This window comes from Schistocerca nitens, chromosome 3 (assembly GCF_023898315.1).
Source record: "Schistocerca nitens isolate TAMUIC-IGC-003100 chromosome 3, iqSchNite1.1, whole genome shotgun sequence".
Taxonomy (NCBI): Eukaryota; Metazoa; Arthropoda; class Insecta; order Orthoptera; family Acrididae; genus Schistocerca; species Schistocerca nitens.
The window spans coordinates 308,346,343-308,366,743 of NC_064616.1; the positions used below are offsets into that span (position 1 = coordinate 308,346,343).

The following is a 20,401-nucleotide window of genomic DNA, read 5'->3' on the forward strand; positions in this document are numbered from 1 at the left end:
AACCAAACTGACATTTTGTTAGTACTTCATTTTTACAGATATGTGAAGCTACTCTTGAATACATTACTTTCTCAAAAATTTTGGATAAAGCTGTTAGAAGGGAAATTGGACGGTAATTGTTGACATCAGATCTATCCCCCTTTTTATGCAAAGGTATAACAATAGCATATTTCAGTCTATCAGGGAAAATGCCCTGTTCCAGAGAGCTATTACACAGGTGGCTGAGAATCTTACTTATCTGTTGAGAACAAGCTTTTAGTATTTTGCTGGAAATGCCATCAATTCCATGTGAGTTTTTGCTTTTAAGCAAGTTTATTATTTTCCTAATTTCAAAGGGAGAAGTGGGTGAGATTTCAATTGTATCAAATTGCATAGGTATGGCCTCTTCCATTAACAGCCTAGCATCTTCTAATGAACACCTGGATCCTACTATATCCACAACATTTAGAAAATGATTATTAAAAATATTTTCAACTTCTGACTTTTTGTTCGTAAAGTTTTCATTCAATTTGATGGTAATACTGTCTTCCTCTGCTCTTGGTTGACCTGTTTCTCTTTTAATAATATTCCAAATTGCTTTAATTTTATTATCAGAGTTGCTGATTTCAGACATGATACACATACTCCTGGATTTTTTAATAACTTTTCTTAATATAACACAGTAGTTTTTATAATTTTTGTTAGTTTCTGGGTCACTAATCTTTCTTGCTGTCAGATACATTTCCCTTTTCCGGTTACAAGATATTTTTATACCCTTAGTAAGCCATGGTTTGTTACAAGGTTTCTTACGAGTATATTTAACTATTTTCTTGGGGAAGCAGTTTTCAAATGCATTTACAAAAATGTCATGAAATAAATTATATTTTAAATTGGCATCAGGTTCACGGTACACCTCATCCCAGTCTAACTGCTGTAGGCTTTCCCTGAAATTTGCAATTGTTAAATCGTTGACTGAACGTACTACTTTGGAGGACTGTTTAGTATTGCTGAATGGAGCTATGTCATATATTGTAACTAGCTGTGCACCATGATCAGAAAGACCATTCTCAACAGGCTGAGCATTTATCTGGTTAAACTTATCTTGGTCTATAAAGAAGTTATCTATCAGTGAGCTGCTATCCTTTACCACCCGAGTAGGAAAATCAATAACGGGTGTCAAATTGAAAGAACCGAGTAATACTTCAAGGTCATTTTTCCTATTACCCTCTTTCAGAGAATCTACATTGAAGTCCCCACAAATAATATAGGTTTAAATACTATGATTCAAATTAACAGCCAAGTTCAGGAGCAAGTTTTCCCTAAAATCAACCAGCTACGTTACAACGAAACACAAAGAACAGAAAAAAATATTATAATTTATAATAAACTGGCTGAAACCAGGATTTATTTGCAATATATCGTCTTAAACACATGTCATGATGATTTTACAGGCACTGACAGTACTGTTTCTGCACTGTGATGGTCTTGACAAATTTTTTTGCACTGACACACTTTTCCACTTATTTGTTTTCACGCTATCAGGTCATTGTTCATTTTTCAATGAGGGCAAGTGAACATTGTCCATGGTGTCTTCCAGCCAACAATGCTAAGACTGAACTTCTCTCCTTTTATCTCTTATTTCCTCCACTTACTTTTCTCGTTCCTCAACAACATTTTTTCAACATTTTCTTTCTCAGATCTCCTGCCTTTCCTCCTGACTCTCTCACTTGTTGCTTTTCTGTCAAGCCTCCTCAGTATGCTTTGTTTCTAATGTTTCCTATTCTTGGGCACATTGCTGGCTGACATTGCCGCCTCACCTTTCAATACTGGATTCATCCTAGTTTGATGCCTGGTTGGTTTAAAAGAGGGGGGAAGGGACCAAACTGCTAGGTCATCGGAGAAAGGAAAAACCACAAGAACGACGGAAGGCCAACAAATACTTAAATGGACAAAAGGGGACAAGAAAACCACAGAAACGCAAGAAACAGGTAGAAGAGATTAAAACAACAAAACAGATTACCATGGCTGGCTGACCATCAGAATAAAAAGGAGAAACCAGCCACTCTGCAACACATTAAAACCTCCACCCTAAAAGCACTAGGGCGGAGGACACAGAGAGACAAAGGAAATGCGATAAAACTTAGATCAAATGATAAAACCCACCCTCATGAATAAAACATAAAACTAAACCAACCTATGAGGCGCTGTCAGATAAAATTAGCAGCAACGAGTCCTGTAACCCAAGATTTTGTTGCAGTGCAGTCAATGTGGAACAGTGCACCAGAATATGGGCCACTGTCAACCGGGTGCCGCACCGACACTGAGGAGGGGGGGGGTCGGGGGGGGGGGGGGGTCTTCACAGTGCAGGAGGTAGCCATGGGTCGCCCAAACGTGGTCAATGTGGAGCCAGCAGAGAACCACAGAGTCCCTACGAGAGGCCCGCATGGAGGACTGCCACACATTTGCAGTCTCCTTAATGGCACACAGTTTGTTTTGTGTACCGAGACTATGCCATTCCATCTCCCAAAGGCGAAAAACCTGGCGGTGTAAAAACGAACGTAGGTCAGTTATTGGAATGCTGATCTCCATAAGCAGTTTCCGTGTAGCTTGTTTGGCCAGCCTGTCAGCAAGTTTGTTCCCTGGGATTCCAACGTGTCCTGGGATCCACACAAACACCACTGAACGACTGGACCGTTCCAGGGCAGAGATGGACTCCCGGATGGTCGATACCAAAGGATGACGAGGGTAGCAATGGCCAATAGCTTGTAGGCTGCTCAAGTAGTCAGTACACAGAAGAAACGACTCCCCAGGGCATGAACGGATGTGCCCAAGAGCACAAAATATAGCCTCCAGCTATGCAGTGAAAACACTGCAGCCATTGGGCATGGAGTGCTGTTCAGTATGTCCTCCACGGACATACGCGAAGCCGACATGATGATGAACCATTGAGCCATTGGTGTAAACCACTTCATGGTCTCGGTACATATCAAGAATCGAGAGGAAGTGACAGCGGAGAGCCGCGAGGTAAACTGAGCCCTTTGGGCCATGTCAAAGGTCCAGGCAAAGCAGCGGCCTAGGTGTATACCATGGAGGTGTACGCGAATGGACCTTGACCATAAGTGTGAAAGGTAAAGACTCCAGTTCAGATAGAAGGGATCGGGCATGAACTGCAATTGTAAGCCCTGACCTGGGCCACCGATGCAGGAGATGAAACACTGTGGGTGGGAAAAGGACACGGTAATTCGGATGCACACGAGAACTATGAACGTGTGCAATGTAACTGGCAAGCAGTTGCGCACGCCTGACCTGCAATGGAGGGACTCCAGCCTCCGCCAGGACGCTGGTCACCAGACTCGTCCTAAAAGCTCCTGTCACTAGTCGAACACCATCACGCAATGCTGAGGGCACCACAGAACCATAAACCAGACTCCCATAGTCAATGTGGGATTGAACAAGGGCTCTGCCGAGCTGCAGCAGCGTAGAGCGATCTGCACCCCAGTTGGTGTCACTCAAGCAGCAGAGGGCACTGAGGTGCTGCCAGCACTTCCACTTAAGCTGACGAAGGTGAGGAAGCCAAGTCAACTGGGCATCGAAAACCAGTCCTAAAAATTGATATGTCTCCACTACAGTGAGGGGATTGTCAGTAAGGTGAATTTCTGGTTCCAGATGAACAGTATGATGCCGACAGAAGTGCATAGCACACGACTTTGTGGCCAAAAACTGGAAGCCATGGGCTAGAGCCCATGACAGCGCATTGTGGATGGCTCACTGTAGGTGCCGCTCAGCAAAACCAGTACCAGTGGAGCAGTACAAAATGCTGAAGTCGTCTGCATACAGAGATGGTGAGACAGACGGCCCTACAGCTGCTGCTAAACCGTTAATGGCTACTAAAAATAGATATACACTCAATACAGAGCCCTGCAGGTCCCCATTCTCCTGGATATGTGAGGGGGGGGGGGGGGGGGGGACTATGGGAGGAACCAACTTGAACATGGAAAGTACGAAGTGACAGGAAATTCTGGATAAAAATCTGGAGCGGGCCTTGGAGACCCCACTCGTATAATGTGGCAAGGATATGATGTCACCAGGTGGTGTCATACGCTTTCTGTAAATCAAAAAAGACGGCAACAAGATGTTGGCATCTGGTAAAGTCTGTTCGGATGGCAGACGCAAGGGACACAAGATCATCAGTGATAGAGCTAACCAGGTGGAAACCACCCTGGCACGGAGCCAGTAGGCCACATGACTCCAGGACCCAACAAAATCACCAACACACCATATGTTCCAGCAGCTTACAAAGACTGTTGGTGAGGCTGATGGGCTGATAGCTATCCACATCAAGCGGGTATTTGCCGGGTTTGAGCACTGAAATGATGGTGCTCCCTCACCACTGTGATCAGAAGACGCCATCGCACCACATCCGGTTGAAGATCATGAGAAGATGTCGCTTGTAGTCAAACAAGAGATGTTTAATCATCTCACTGTGGATCCAATCTGGTCCAGGAGCTGTGTCGAGGCAATGTGCAAGGGCACTAAGGAATTCTCACTCTGTAAATGAGGTGTTAAAGGGTTCACTGTGGCGTGTAGTGAACGAGAGGACTTTCCCTTCCATCTGCCATTTGAGAGTGGGAAAGGCTGAGGCGCGAGCTTAGTGCTCAGCAATCATGTTTGTGCCAGTAGATAACATGCTATTTATGTTAACACCGGGAACACCTGTTGGGGTATGGTATCCAAAAACTCGTTTGATCTTTGCCCAGACTTGGGAAGGTGACATATGGCACCCAATGGTCGAGATGTATCTCTCCCAGCACTCCTGTTTCCGTCCTTTGGTAAGCTGGTTAATGCAGGCACAGAGCCGTTTAAAGGCTAGGAGGTGCTCCAGGGAAGGGTGCCAACTATGCCACTATAGAGCTCGCCAACGCTCCTTAATTGGGACTGTCTTTCACCGGGGCATCCTAAAAAACGAGGGATCGCGTTTTCTGTCACAGAAACAATCATTGTAGTTACCTGCTCAATCACCACATTTATGTTACCATGTGGGGGAGATTCAACAGTGACAGCAAAGGTGAAAGCGGCCCAGTCTGCCTTGTTTAAAGCCCATCTGGGCAGGTGTCCGTGGGCATGACACCAGAGGAGTGACAGGAAGATGGTGCGTCGCATGGTACACCCCAGGTGTTACATGCTTCACCCACTGTCCCTGCTGTCGAGACATCTTCACGAGTACCGGGCATGGTTGGGCCACCCTCTCCCCAAGGGGAGTGGCAGGTTCAGCGGCATTCGCGGCGCACGAGGCCGAGGGTCAATGTGGAGGCTGGCCGTGTGGCATCGCCCACTCTGCCTGTGAGTGGACATGTGGCCGCTCCTCCAGCAAGGTCCCAGAAGGCACACAAGGGGAGGGGTTTATTAGTGATTGGGAGCTCCAATGTTAGGTGGATGATGGAGCCCCTTAGGGAAATGGCGGAAAGGTCGGGGAAGAAGGCCAGTGTTCACTCTGTCTGCTTGCCGGGGGGTCTCATCCGAGATGTGGAGGAGGCCCTGCCGGCGGTGAGAGAGAGCACTGGGTGCACCCGACTGCAAATTGTTGCTCATGTCGGCACCAATGACTCCTGCCGTCTGGGTTCAGAGATCATCCTCAGTTCATACAGGCGGCTGGCGGAGTTGGTGAAGGCAGAAAGCCTCGCTCGCGGGGTGGAATCTGAGCTAACTATTTGTAGTAGTATCGTTCCCAGAACCGATTGCGGTCCTCTGGTTTGCAGCCAAGTGGAAGGCTTAAACCAGAGGCTCAGACGATCCTGCGGAGATCTGGGGGTGCAAATTTCTCGACCTCCGCTATCGGGTGGAGAAATGTAGGGTTCCCCTGAATAGGTCAGGCGTGCACTACACGCAGGAAGCGGCTACAAGGGTAGCGGAGTACGTGTGGAGTGCACATGTAGGATTTTTAGGTTAGAAAATTCCCTCCCTAGGCCCGACAAGACGCCTCCGGAGACGCGACAAGGTAGGAGTAGGCAAAATGCAACAGGGAATAACAATATTAATCTGTTAATAGTAAACTGCAGAAGCGTCTATAGAAAGGTCCCAGAACTGCTCCCATTAATAAATGGTCACAATGCCCACATAGTACTAGGGACAGGAAGTTGGCTGAAACCAGATGTAAACAGTAATGAAATTCTAAACTCAGATTGGAATGTATACTGCAGAGACAGGCTGGACAGTGAAGGGGGAGGCGTGTTTATAGCGATAAGAAGTGCAATAGTATTGAAGGAAATTGACGGAGATCCGAAATGTGAAATAATTTGGGTGAAGGTCACGGTTAAAGCAGGCTCAGACATGGTAACTGGATGTCTCTATAGGCCCCCTGGCTCAGCAGCTGTTGTGACTGAGCACCTGAAGGATAATTTGGAAAATATATCGAGTAGATTTCCCCACCATGTTATAGTTCTGGGTGGAGATTTTAATTTGCCAGATATAGACTGGGAGACTCAAACGTTCATAACAGGTGGCAGGGACAAAGAATCCAGTGAAATTTTTTTAAATGCTATGTCTGAAAACTACCCTGATCAGTTAAACAGAGAACCGACTCGTGGCGATAACATATTAGACCTTCTGGTGACAAACAGACCCGAACTACTTGAAACAGTTAACGCAGAACAGGGAATCAGCGATCATAAAGCGATCGATGATTTCAGCCGTAAATAGAAATATTAAAAAAGGTAGGAAGATTTCTCTGTTTAGCAAAAGTGACAAAAAGCAGATTTCAGAGTACCTGATGGCTCAACACAAAAGTTTTGTCTGAAGTACACATAGTGTTGAGGATCAGTGGACAAAGTTCAAAACCATCGTACAATATGTGTTAGATGATTATGTGCCAAGCAAGATCGTAAGAGATGGAATAGAGCCACCATGGTACAACAACCGAGTTAGATAACTGCTGCGGAAGCAAAGGGAACTTCACAGCAAACATAAACATAGCCAAAGCCTTCCAGAGAAACAAAAATTACGCGAAGCGAAATTTAGTGTGAGGAGGGCTATGCGAGAGGCGTTCAATGAATTCGAAAGTAAAGTTCTATGTACTGACTTGGCAGAAAATCGTAAGAAATTTTCATCTTATGTCAAAGCAGTAGGTGGATCAAAACAAAATGTCCAGACACTCTGTGACCAAAATGGTACTGAAACAGAAGATGACAGACTAAAGGCCGAAATACTAAATGTCTTTTTCCAAAGCTGTTTCACAGAGGAAGACTGCACTGTAGTTCCTTCTCTAGGTTGTCGCACAGATGACAAAATGGTAGATATCGAAATAGGCGATAGAGGGATAGAGAAACAATTAAAATCGCTCAAAAGGGGAAAGGCCGCTGGACCTGTTGGGATACCAGTTCGATTTTACACAGAGTACGCAAAGGAACTTGCCCCCCTTCTTGCAGCGGTATACCGGAGGTCTCTAGAAGAGCGTAGCGTTCCAAAGGATTGAAAAAGGGCACAGGTCATCCCAGTGTTCAAGAAGGGACGTCGAACAGATGTGCAGAACTATAGACCTATATATCTAACCTCGATCAGTTGTAGAATTTTGGAACACACATTATGTTCGAGTATAATGACTTTTCTGGAGACTAGAAATCTACTCTGTAGGAATCAGCATGGGTTTCGAAAAAGATGATCATGTGAAATCCAGCCCACGCTATTCGTCCACGAGACTCAGAGGGCCATAGACATGGGTTCCCAGGTAGATGCCATGTTTCTTGACTTCTGCAAGGCGTTCGATACAGTTCCCCACAGTCGTTTATTAAACAAAGTAAGAGCATATGGACTATCAGACCAATTGTGTGATTGGATTGAAGAGTTCCTAGATAACAGAACGCAGCATGTCATTCTCAATGGAGAGAAGTCTTCCGAAGTAAGAGTGATTTCAGGTGTGCTGCAGGGGAGTGTCGTAGGACCGTTGCTATTCACAATATACATAAATGACCTTGTGGATGACATCGGAAGTTCACTGAGGCTTTTTGCGGATGATGCTGTGGTATATTGAGAGGTTGTGACAATCGAAAATTGTACTGAAATGCAGGAGGATCTGCAGCAAATTGACGCATGGTGCAGGGAATGGCAATTGAATCTCAATGTAGACAAGTGTAATGTGCTGCGGATACATAGAAAGAAAGATCCCTTATCATTTAGCTACAAAATAGCAGGTCAGCAACTGGAAGCAGTTAATTCCATAAATTATCTGGGAGTACGCATTAGGAGTGATTTAAAATGGAATGATCATATAAAGTAGATCGTCGGTAAAGCAGATGCCAGACTAAGATTCATTGGAAGAATCCTAAGGAAATGCAATCCGAAAACAAAGGAAGTAGGTTACAGTACACTTGTTCGCCCACTGCTTGAATATTGCTCACCAGTGTGGGATCCTTACCAGATAGGGTTGATAGAACAGATAGAGAAGATCCAACGGAGAGCAGTGCGCTTTGTTACAGGATCATTTAGTAATCGCTAAAGCGTTACGGAGATGACAGATAAACTCCAGTGGAAGACTCTGCAGGAGAGATGCTCAGTAGCTCGGTACGGGCTTTTGTTGAAGTTTCGAGAACATACCTTCAACGAGGAGTCAAGCAGTATATTGCTCGCTCCTACGTATATCTCGCGAAGAGACCATGAGGATAAAATCAGAGAGATTAGAGCCCACACAGAGGCATACCAACAATCCTTCTTTCCACGAACAATATGAGACTGGAATAGAAGGGAGAACCAATAGAGGTACTCAAGGTACCCTATGCCACACACCGTCAGGTGGCTTGCGGAGTATGGATGTAGATGTAGATGTAGATGAAGAGGTCACTACCACACAGGTCATCATGTGCTCTCCAGTGGATAGATGGGAGAAGGCCAGGACTGCAAACCGAGAGATCAAGGGCCGAATATATGCCATTTGCCACACTGAAATGTGTAGGGGCACCTGTATTTAAGAGGCAGAGGTTGAGATGTGACAGTAAATTTTCGACAAATCTGCCTTGGCCAGTAAGCATGGTGCCACCCCACAAGGGATTATGAGCGTTAAAATCTCCCAAAAGTAGGAAAGGTTTAGGGAGTTGATCAATCAGTGCAGCCAATGCATTAAGGGGTACTGCACCATCTGGAGGAAGATACATGTTGCAGACAGTTATTTCCTGTGTCATCCTTATCTTGACAGCCACAGCTGAGGGGTTTGAAGGGGCACAGGTTCACTGCATACCGAGTTCAGGACATAGACATAAACTCCACCTGACACTCTATTATAGTCACTACAGTTCTTGTAATATCCCCTATAGCCACAGAGGGCAGGGGTCTGCATTGCCGGGAACCAGGTCTCCTGGAGGGCAATGCAGAAAGCATGTGTAAAACTCAATAGCTGCCGCACCTCAGCCAGGTGGTGGAAAAAACCACCTCACTTCCACTGGAGGATGACGTTATCGTGAGGCTGGGAAGGTGTGAAGCACATAAGGAGGCAGGTTATGCTTCAGGATCACCTGCTGCCACTGATTGAGTATTTGTAACCATTTCTATGGTGGATGAGGTATCAGTGAGATCCAGGTCCACAGGGGATGCTAAGATCTCCACCTCATCCTCAGATGCAGAATTGGTAAGGAGTAGTGGTGTTGGGGTCATTCTTCCTAGTTTGCTTGCTCTCTCACTTCTCTTTAGGGGCTTGCTGGGAAGATTTCTCCGAAGCAGCTTCAGGCATGGAGGAAGACTGAAGCTTTTTGTCCAGCAGCTGTTGGCTCCTTGAGCCACTGGCGAATGTCGACCGTGGCATTAGTGGAGACCTTGGGAGAGAGGGCCCCAATAGACCCCTTCCACATGAGAGGAGCTGGAGGAGGCTGTTGCTTCTCAGGCAGGGGTGTGGGGACCGATGTCCCCTGCGTTTGGAGGGGCCTTGCTCTCGAAGTAGGTGCTTTGGGAGCAACGGAGGAAGATTTGCCCCCTACAACCAAGGGGGCGGATGTATTCTGGTGGCCCGGAGGGTCAACTGTTTGTGGCACAGAGTGAGGAACCACTGGCACTTGGGACGGCAATGGTGACGTAGCTGCAGCATATCGATGTCAACAGAATGGGGTTTAGTCTTTCCAATTTACATTTAGCCTCTGTGTAAGTCAACCGGTCCACGGTCTTGTACTCCATGATTGTCCGTTTCTTTTGGAGTACTGGGCAATCTGGCAAGCAGGGGGAGTGGTGCTCTCCACAGTTGATGCAAGTGGGAGGAGGCGCACATTGAGTATCTGGGTGCAGTGGATGTCCGCAGTCTCGACATGTGGAGCTGGAAGTGCAGTGGGAAGACGTGTGCCTGAACTTCCAGCACTTAAAGTACCACATAGGGGGAGGGACGTATGGTTTAATGTCACAGTGGTAAACCATCACCTTGACCTTTTCAGGCAAAGAATCACCCTCAAAGGCCAAGATGAAGGTGCCGGTAACAACCCTGTTGACTTTGGGTCCCCCGTGAACTCACCGGATGAAATGAACACCTTGTCGTTCTAAATTGGCACAGAGCTCGTCATCAGACTGTAAGAGGAGATCGCGATGGAAAATGATCCCCTGGAGCATGTTGAGGCTTTTATGGGGAGTGACAGAAACAAGGATATCACCCAACTTGTCACAGGTGAGTAACGCTCAGGATTGGACTTGAAATGCTGTCTGAATCAAGACTGCGCCGTTTCGCATCTTGGACAGCGCTGTCACTTCTCCAAACTTATCCTCTAAGGTGTTCAATAAAAAAATTGAGGCTTCGTAGGTAGAAAGGAGTCCCCATCAGTTCTGCTACAGTCTAAAAACCAAGGCGAATATGGCTCTCCCCTTCCGTATCCCTACGTTCCTCCCATAGTGTAGCGAGGGAGGGAAACGATTTAGGGTTGTACCAGTCGGCATTGTATTCAGTCTTGCCCTTCTTAGAGACTGCTGGCACTGTACGATCACCAGGAAGAGGTGACTTAGTGCGCTTCATTGCGGGTCATCTGCCCTGATGCCACCCACTCCAAGCAATGGCTCTCCCCATCCAACCAAAGCAAAGGCCAACTGGTGTGATGGCCGTTGCCAGGAGTCCTGATGCCCCAGGAAGACAGGAATCTACTCCTTGGGATACGTGGGGACTTTACAGCTCAGGCATCAGCAGTGCGATCCCTGTGTTGTCAGGTGGCTACCACCAAATGGGTACATGACGGCCCCACACAACGGACTGGCTACCGTGCTGGATATTGGGTGCAGAGAAATACAATATTGTCATGGGGGCAAAAGAGGACAGGAGACAACGGAAGAAGATGACATACCCCGGAAAGTGCCATCGCCCAAACAGTTGAATTGGAGGTGGAGATCCAAAGCTATGACAATAGATTTGAAAGTGGCAGGTCAAACCATAGAATGGGACCTGAACTCATAGGGCCAAAGAGTGAGAGACTCCTTTTAGTCACCTCTTACAACAGGCAGGAATACCTCAGGCATATTCAAACCCCCAAACATGCTTTGCTTCATATGCCACTCTAACACCACCTCCACACTGATCCACCTGTCACTACAGATCAGTAGAAAAAGTTTCTAATATCTGAATGCAATGGCTAATGTTACTAGGCTATAGGAGTCAGTGTAGCTTCTTTTACCCCTTTTCTTTCTTTGTCCTTGGTTCTTTATTTCTGTCAAGTAATGTTTTGTCTCTGCATGTGGGTCTAGGAAGCTGACAAACTTGCCATGTTGAAACCTGCATTGTGGATTTTTTTTATATATACCCACTGTCAGTCAACTTAGAAAAAATGGCATACACAAAATAGGTGCTGTTACCACGAAATGGAAGTCAGTCATGCAAGCACTGATGCATCCATTGAATGCAGTCAAAAGGTAACAAAATATCTGGAGAGCAATAAAAATTTTCATCTATAACTTTCTTTCCAAATTGGTATAAACTGCATGCACACAAAAATGAAATTCGTGGCACATCTACAGCATGAACATAAAGAATGACAACTGACAGCTCTACAAGTAGCAGACATATTTCCATGTTTTTTACAGAAAACTGGGCCATAGTTAGGACTGAGTCTTGTATAATATCATATTTTGAAGAGTGCTCTCCATATTTAATCATATTTTGAACCTGGAGAGAGGAAAAAAATAGTGTCATAATGCTTTCAACTTCAGAATATCATCACAGTGATAGTCTGAACATTGCATAAATCTGTCAATAGCAATTTTCCATTCTAATGTTCTGTAAAATACATTTCACAGAGACAAAAATTCTCAGTCTGCTGTTAGAAGTACTTTCGTTGTACTAGATGAAACCTGCAGTTTCTGTGCATATTTGTCACTTTGAGTTCAAAATGCAACTGATGATGATGCAGAATTTTTGTTACCTAACCAAGAATATAGAGTAAGGTGTTTGTTTTCAGAAAATGGGGAAAAAAGCATGGTGCATTACAAATATAACATTGTTATTTTGCATTTTTCTGTCTGCTGCAAAACTTTCTGTGCAGAACAATGCTCTTTTCACACATAGTGGAACGTTTCTGGTCAAGTCTTGAAGGTAAACAAACAACATAGTTAACAATGAACCATCCAGACCAATCACGGGTATTATTGTGTATGAATGTGTGGGTGCAGACATGAACACAGTTATCTTTATATGTTTTTCATCTTTGAATTAAAGCCTTCTTTTACCCTGCATTTCATTTTTAAAATTTGACTGTTCTGCAATGTACACAAAAGATTCACTAAAACCAATGATATTATTCTTTGCATCTGTAACAGTCACCTTACAATTGAGCCAGCAGCCTCACCTCAGCTAACACAATGGTTCTCGTGAGATCATTGCAGTTACGCAACGTCTGTTGTGGCCAGTACTTGGATGGATAACTCCCTGGATACATTATGTGCTATTGGCTGCTTCCCCTTTACCTTTATAGCAAAGGAGAACAGGGGTGATGGGGTAAAGTCCCTGATCACCAGTCTTTGTGGCACTGTCCTGGACGAAATTCCAGATTTCTCGTACAGTGAGGGCATGTAACAATTTTGTTGTTGATCTGTCTGTCTCATGGGGACATTAAGCTCAGAGGCGCCACCAGTGCTATTTGAGAGTAGTAGGCTATGTGCCGGCATTGGGTTTGTTGGTTGGTTTGGGGGAGAGGACCAAACAGCAAGGTCATCAGTCCCCACAAATCTAGCACAAACATGACACCATACTCCATACACACCTGTTACAGTCACCTACACTTACCAGATACAGTGAAACACACAACTCTTGACTTTCACAAAGGAAAGGTGCCAATGTGCACAAGGGATAGGAAAAACTCTTCAAATTAGGCGGGTGAACCTGCCCTTCAGGGTCCCCCAACCAATCATGCCATATGACTTGACTTTACAATTAGTTCACCCAATGCTCTATCTTTGTTTGACATGGTAATTTTAATTTCAGATTCTTCTTTTGGAGATGAATGTTAATCAAATGTGGCAATACCACTCACAAGTTCTTCAGGAGTACAACTATCTTTAGTTTCTTCACCATTAGTGAGTTTGCAATCTGTAACACTGGGTGCTTCAGTCATTCCTAATTGTATATCTACAGTATATAAAGATTCATCTAAAAGTTTAACTACCATTTCACACATGACATAATTTTCACCCATTTTCTGTTGATAGCTTCAGTTGGTGTCTGTTACATATATCCACAGCAAATAGCAAAACATTCACAGTGATCACATCACCTGCATTGCATAATATTTTTTGGAGTCATCGGTATGGTTAGAATGAAGCTTCAAACATTTACCAAAAATTAAAAAAAGTAGAGCAAAAAATGAATACTAGCATCTATTTTACACAAGCCTTGGATCAAGTTCACTCTTCAAAGAGCATCATGCTGGCTGGCTGGCTGCAATTCACCGAGCATGAGCAGTGCGTACGCAATAACAGTCGTTCATTATATCCATGTGTCTCCATCTCTTAGTTGCAGGTGCCAAGCCAGAAAATAGCAGTTTTCTCATTTTTTTTCAGTAACTTCCAGTGCATATTGGCAGGTGAAATTCATGTGTATTTCAGGAGGTGATAAGTAGCAGCAGGGAAAACTAACAGTGGCAAAAAACTTAAGACAGTTTTCAACAAGACATATCAGACCATTCCCTTGTGAGACATTTCCAAATAAGTTACAGTAAATCAGCAAGACCCCATCCTATTTTCAGCATGGTTAATAAATTGTGGGGAAGCGGTGTATCATACACACATTGAAATGATTTGTTACAGTAAGTAATTTTCATCAACTGCAGTTTATCCTGAGGAAGTCTGCCTCAGTCATGACTGCACTATTCTTCTCATCAAAGACTCCGATTAGATTCTTCATTAAAGGAAGGTTCTTCTCTATATACCAGTTCCATAAATAAGAAGTTTTTGTACTCTGCCTGGCAATTTCTTGATCATATTGTTTTACAACTTTTGATCATATTGTTTTACAACTTGTTCTGTTTCACAGATTAAATTATCTTCATCTGCTTACATGTTTTACCTTCATCTATTCTTAATGGTGTTACCAGCTATAAGGTGTTGCATGAGCAATGTGTGTGAGGTATGTTTTTGTAAACTGTTTATCTTTCATAACAAACAACTATCTGCCACATCAACATTAGCTGTCTTACCATGTAAAACAACACAGAACTGTCCGTGATATGTCCACGCAGTTTACAGTTCACAATCAATTGTCAAAGGAGTATTACTCATTACAAGAACTTTTCGACACACATTTAATGCATCGTACAACAGGATGTAGTGCCCAGAAAGTTGAATGAATATAAAAAGGAATGTTCCACAGTATTATCATCATTGGAAGAAATTTATGATCATGGCTACAAATGTACAAGGAACTTGTTTGCTCAGGCCATAGAGAGCTGGCCAAGAAACACATATTCCTTCCAGACATTTGAGTCCTTACCTCAAAGTTTCCAGATTAGGATAGGATAATCTTATCATCAGTGCAATTTTAATCATACAGACTTGGGACACATCGTATATAGAGTAAGTTATTACACATAAGATAGCATTTCTAGTGCAAAACACTACCCAATGCCCTGAGAAATAGGTAAGTGCCTTACCTGTCCTGGTGTAAGTGCTCTCAGACTTTCCGCAAGTTCTATCACAACATCATTTTTGTTGATAAATGAGACCTTGCATGGAGTCAGTGGTTTTGTATGTTGGAAACGGAACATACAATTCAACACTCCATTTTTCCTTAGAGATTTTGGGACTGAATGAATCCAGTTCATTCCAGATGCCAGCATGAATTTGGAATAGAGACAGGGATGGTCCGTACCTGCAACCTGAAAAAATCATTGGTACAATAAGCAGTTTGGAAAACATTAAACATTGGTATGTTATCACATGATCTTTACATATTTTGTATTCTGATGGGAAGTTCCTTTCACATATGAATGGTTCCATCAAAAGTCTAAAAAGGGACGAAATGAAACTTGTTGAGATCCATAATCCACATAAATTAAGTTCCTATCTGTTAAACAAGCTCCGTCACAGAAGATAGCTTAGAGTTGGATCTAAGGGGACTTAATGGAAACTGCATACAAAAAAATTTCAATAATGATTGACTACAAACATTGTTAATAAAAGAAAACACTTAAAATTTGATGACTTAAGTGTGCTCAGGTGTACAAACCTCTACAAAAATTATCAGAACAATCTCAACCGGAAATAGTTGTATGAATGTTGGGTGAGGTGATTTCTCTGTGGCAAAGCATGAATAATGCATCAGAGGTGATTGGTATTTACTACCAACAAATGTTGCAGATCCTGACATCATTGTATAGATTAATGTTCAGTATGGCAGCCTGTGAAAGAGGGAGGTGATCTAAACTCAGATAGATTTGTGTACCACACTAATAACTGTTGGACTGGCACACAGGTCAGCTTGAGTACGATTTTTAACTATTTTCTTGCTGACCCGAGTGCAGAGCTAATCTCCAATCTCTACCTCAAAAAGTTATACGACAAATACAAATACAACAAAGCTCACAGTATTCATGGGAAAGGCTATGCACAGGACTTACCTCACAAAGAAAGGACACCTGGCCACAGAAAAAAGAAATATAATTACCAAGGCCAGGAAGAGCAGTTGTCTATCATCAGTGGTGTCTGTCCTGCAGAACAACTATGTAAATTAGAAACAATGCTGTAGACTTGAATCTGGTGAATGGTAATGAATCATGACACCATTATCACACACTTGAGAATGTATCCCAAAGTAGGTACACATCCAGGTAATCCTTGGACCTAGAAATCCCATGCTGCATCAGATACAAGTAGCCATGTGGTCATCAAAATACTATAGTGGCTTCCACAGGCAGCTACCATCAACAACAGGGAATCATGGCATTTTGCTATACAACTACAACATTATCATCAGACATGCCAGAAATAAATAGGGTCACAAGGCTTGTTGATGCAATATGTCAATGCAAGGTCCCAAATCATTAACACTATGACCAATAGTATGACAGATCTGAATTGTTCCATGGTCCATTATCGGATTATCACAAAGATGGTGGAGTTGCACTGATGTTGCCTGGGAGTCTACTAAGTAGTTCCATGGATGACTGAGTAAGTGAGCAATTAATTTGATGTGAAATAATACTAACATAAATCAGCATAACACAAAATCCCTTCAACATACAGAAACCAGATGTATCATCACTTTAACAATTGTGAAAGCTGGTCATTCAACAACTGGTTTCTGTAGTTCAACCTGATAAACAGTGACTGTCTGAACGTCGATTTCTGGCCGAAGCCAAAGCTGATTAATCAGCTATCGCCCTAACCTTCAGCCGAAGACAAAGCCGAAGGTTATGCCCCAAGACATTCCATTCAAGATTGGCAAAATGTGAATAAAATAATGATTTTTTTAATATAATATAAACAATTTAATGAGATGATTAAAATTATCTTGCAAACTGTCAGAAATGACAACACTTTGGAATAAGGTCCATTATATTATTTATTTACTTAAAAAAAGTAATTTAACAATTAAAATTGGAAAAATACATAATAAAAGCCAAATGAATATTAAATTTCCATTAGCATTTTAATATCTATCAATGAAAAAAAATAATAATAAATGAAGTTAAACAATCTTATGTAGTAAGCTAAAAATAAGAATTTGCCCACATTTACACCCATCATGTTCAATTGTCTGTCTGCATATATCTGTCCCGCTGCACTGAACAACTGTTCACTAGGAACACTAGTGGGCAGAGAAGATAAATATTTAAGTGCAATTGGGCCTAGATAAGTACATGGACTAGAACCCCAATATTCATAGATGTCGAGATTCCTCAGAAGCAACGGTTCTTTTAAATAACATGTTAAGATGTTCTTCACCATTTGTGACTGGTAATGCAAGTTTATCACCTGAATTCCATAAATCATCATCATTTTATGAGGATGCATATTCGATATCTGCACCTGACGCTAGGCTCATCAATATCTAAGTCCATATGAGCTATTTGACTTGACCTAGACACATTCTGTTGTAGAAATGATAATATTTCAGTCTTCATGTTCTCCGTTTCATTGCTAGTCCAATACTTCATTTTAAAACATATCTATTAGTGTTGCAATCAATAAATGTGGAGTATTTCTTGCACACGAAACTCTGCTGTTAACAGTCTCACACAACTGTGTCGAACAGTTTTACGTTTTCAGTATCTTCATCTTTTGTGGTCAATTTTGAATTAAGCATGACGATCGATGGTATTATTAAAGATACTGATGAAGAGTTACTTGAAATATCAAGTGTTGCTTGATGAAAGCACTTAAGTACTATCTATCATACAGTAGCTCATTTGTATCCTTTTTCTGCAGTTGGGATATTATCCCACTGTGTTCTGACGTGCATAAATTGACAGTAGTTTTTTGCTCAATGAGTCTTTCCAACATTAAAAAAGTACTATTCCAGTGGGTTTCTTCATCAAGAATCAAAACCTGTTTGGGTAACTCGCATGTTTCTTGAAACTTGTTTGAATATTTTTTTATTATATCCATTACAGCAGTGTCTTTGAATACATCATCATGAATAACTAGCTGCAGCATATGAGCTATGCATCCAATATAAGCAAATTTTCCACAACACATGGCTGCTAGCATATTAAAAGCATTGTCACAGATACCCATGTGGATTTTATTTGTTAAATTAAATTCGGGAATAATTTGGTTAAGTTTCTGTGAAATATGCTGCCCTGTGTGATCTTGTTTCAAGACACTTGTTGTCAGTATAACTTTTTCCCTTTTGGGGCCTTTAATGAAGTGTGCTGTGCAACTCAGCAATGAGGACGTCTTTGTTGGATTATTCCATATGTCAGTGGTAAAGCTGCCCATCCAGCCTTTTCTAAAAGAAGTACAACTTTCCCTTTTACTTTTTCACATATTGCTGGCATTAAAGTCATTCTAAAGTATTTCTCAGACTTTTTCCTGTACCTGGATGGCGTGTCAGGGTCAGTCAAATTGAGTCTATGAAATACATCTCCTTCAACAACACTGTATGGCAGCATGTCGACGATAATGAGATCCATAACACTTTTATTGATTCACAACAATATCAGATGATTATCAGGCCATGGCAGAGCTACTTCTTTTCTTAATTGTGTCTGGTAAAGTAGACTGTTTGACTACCTTTTTGCTTATGAAGAGTTAATTGTCTCTAGATCTTTTTTGATCAAACTCTGGTGTTTTTCATTTGTCTTACAAAAAGCTGCCCATTCACTTTTATGACTTTTTAACAAATGATTTTTAATATTTGTAATGGTCTGTGTTTTTGTTAAGGCACTACCAAGAGACAGTGATTTACTACATACTTTACCAGTTGCTTTGTCACTGTTTCTCCAAAAATATTCCCAGATGGGGTTTAGTCTCACAGGAGCCATTATGTACATTTCAGAAAAGATAATAAACAAATTAATCTTTCAACAATCACACCAACCACCTCTAGCCCCAAACAAAGCCGAAGCTTGTACTATGGCAACTAGACAGCATAATACACATACTTAAATACACAGAAAAATCCATGCTACTGATGTAAATGCCCATGCTTATCACACCCATATTTATCCATGATATTCCAACCAGCAACCCCTCGGCTTGATAGTTCGGAGCGCAAACCACTAGACCCAGGACACTGCGAATATGAACTTTTGATTAATTAAAAATATAATCCATGCACTAATAAGGGTTCGGTCACAGTGCAACTGATGTCGGTCATCAGATTATTTTCGACAGACGTCAACTGATATCATTGGCTGATTGTGTTGTCAAAGAGCATCCAACTGTATTGGTCGACTACATGGGTTTCCATGTTTGCTTTGAATCAGTGAGTGTGATCCACAAAATGTATATTCCAACTTTTTTTAGCAAGTTTTACACTAAAATACAGATTAATAAAGGCAAGGCAATTCGCAATGGTGAATTTATTCCTACTAGAACAAAAAACAGAAAATTTTGTGTGCTGTTTCAACTTCTCTAAAATTACAAATTTCTTGGGGAATTGAAAAGTTAATTTATTATTAGTATGTATATCATTTTTTATTATTATTACTTTTCTGGACTGCCCATTGTGCCAGGAGGTGCCTACAGATCTTGCAAATTTATTGTTCATCCTAAAATTCTCAAAAACAGCAGCCAATGACGTCTAAACAAAATACACATTTTTTTTCCCTTCACATACTGCTCAAACGATCTGACCAAATAAAAAAGTGTAACATCTGAGCATCTACTGTCATTCATATATAAGTATATAAAGATAAAGAAAAACGGAACTTCGTATTTTGGTGCTTAGAGTATATAGAACAGTAGAATACGCAATACGACACATATCTGTCAGACACAAGCCCTCTTCTAACCAAATAAATGCTCTTTGGTTTAAAATTAACAATCTTTTTTTGTCAGTTTGCAGATGAATTGTCATATTACGACTTAAAACTCTTCATTCCTATGTGAACAAGGGCATAAGATCCTAACCTTACAATACATAAATGTAAAGGGAGACAAGAAGAATATTTTGAACAGCCCATGCATAAAAATGCATTTACTTTCAGAAATTAATTAGAATATAGTGCCTACTTATGCCTGCAGAACAGTGCCAAACATATGTTGCAATAAATCAAAAATTATGGTTCCAAAATGCAGCATAAATTGTTGTTTCTTTAGTGTCAGGGCCAATACTACGATATAAATATTGTTGACCTTAAACTGAAAGACAACTAAGGAAATGTAAATAAAAATGAGTAATTGTGTTCTTGAGTGTCAGTGTGCCCCCCTCTGTATGTGATGTATCTCTAAGACCTGTGAATATCAACTGGGAACAACAACCACGCTAGAAGTCATAGAATTTAGAATACTGACCTGTATACTTTCTGGTAGAGATTTTCCTTTT

General features: G+C 42.0%; 1 protein-coding gene across 1 annotated transcript in view; it reads right to left on the minus strand.

Annotated features, from left to right (window-relative positions):
• LOC126249579 (mitochondrial tRNA-specific 2-thiouridylase 1) overlaps nt 1-20,401 on the minus strand; it is a 120,744-nt gene that overhangs the window by 19,341 nt on the left and 81,002 nt on the right. Inside the window, exon 6 of the mRNA XM_049951244.1 lies at nt 15,063-15,287. Within this exon, the coding sequence (XP_049807201.1) occupies nt 15,063-15,287 (225 nt within the window). The remainder of the gene's footprint in view (nt 1-15,062; nt 15,288-20,401) is intronic.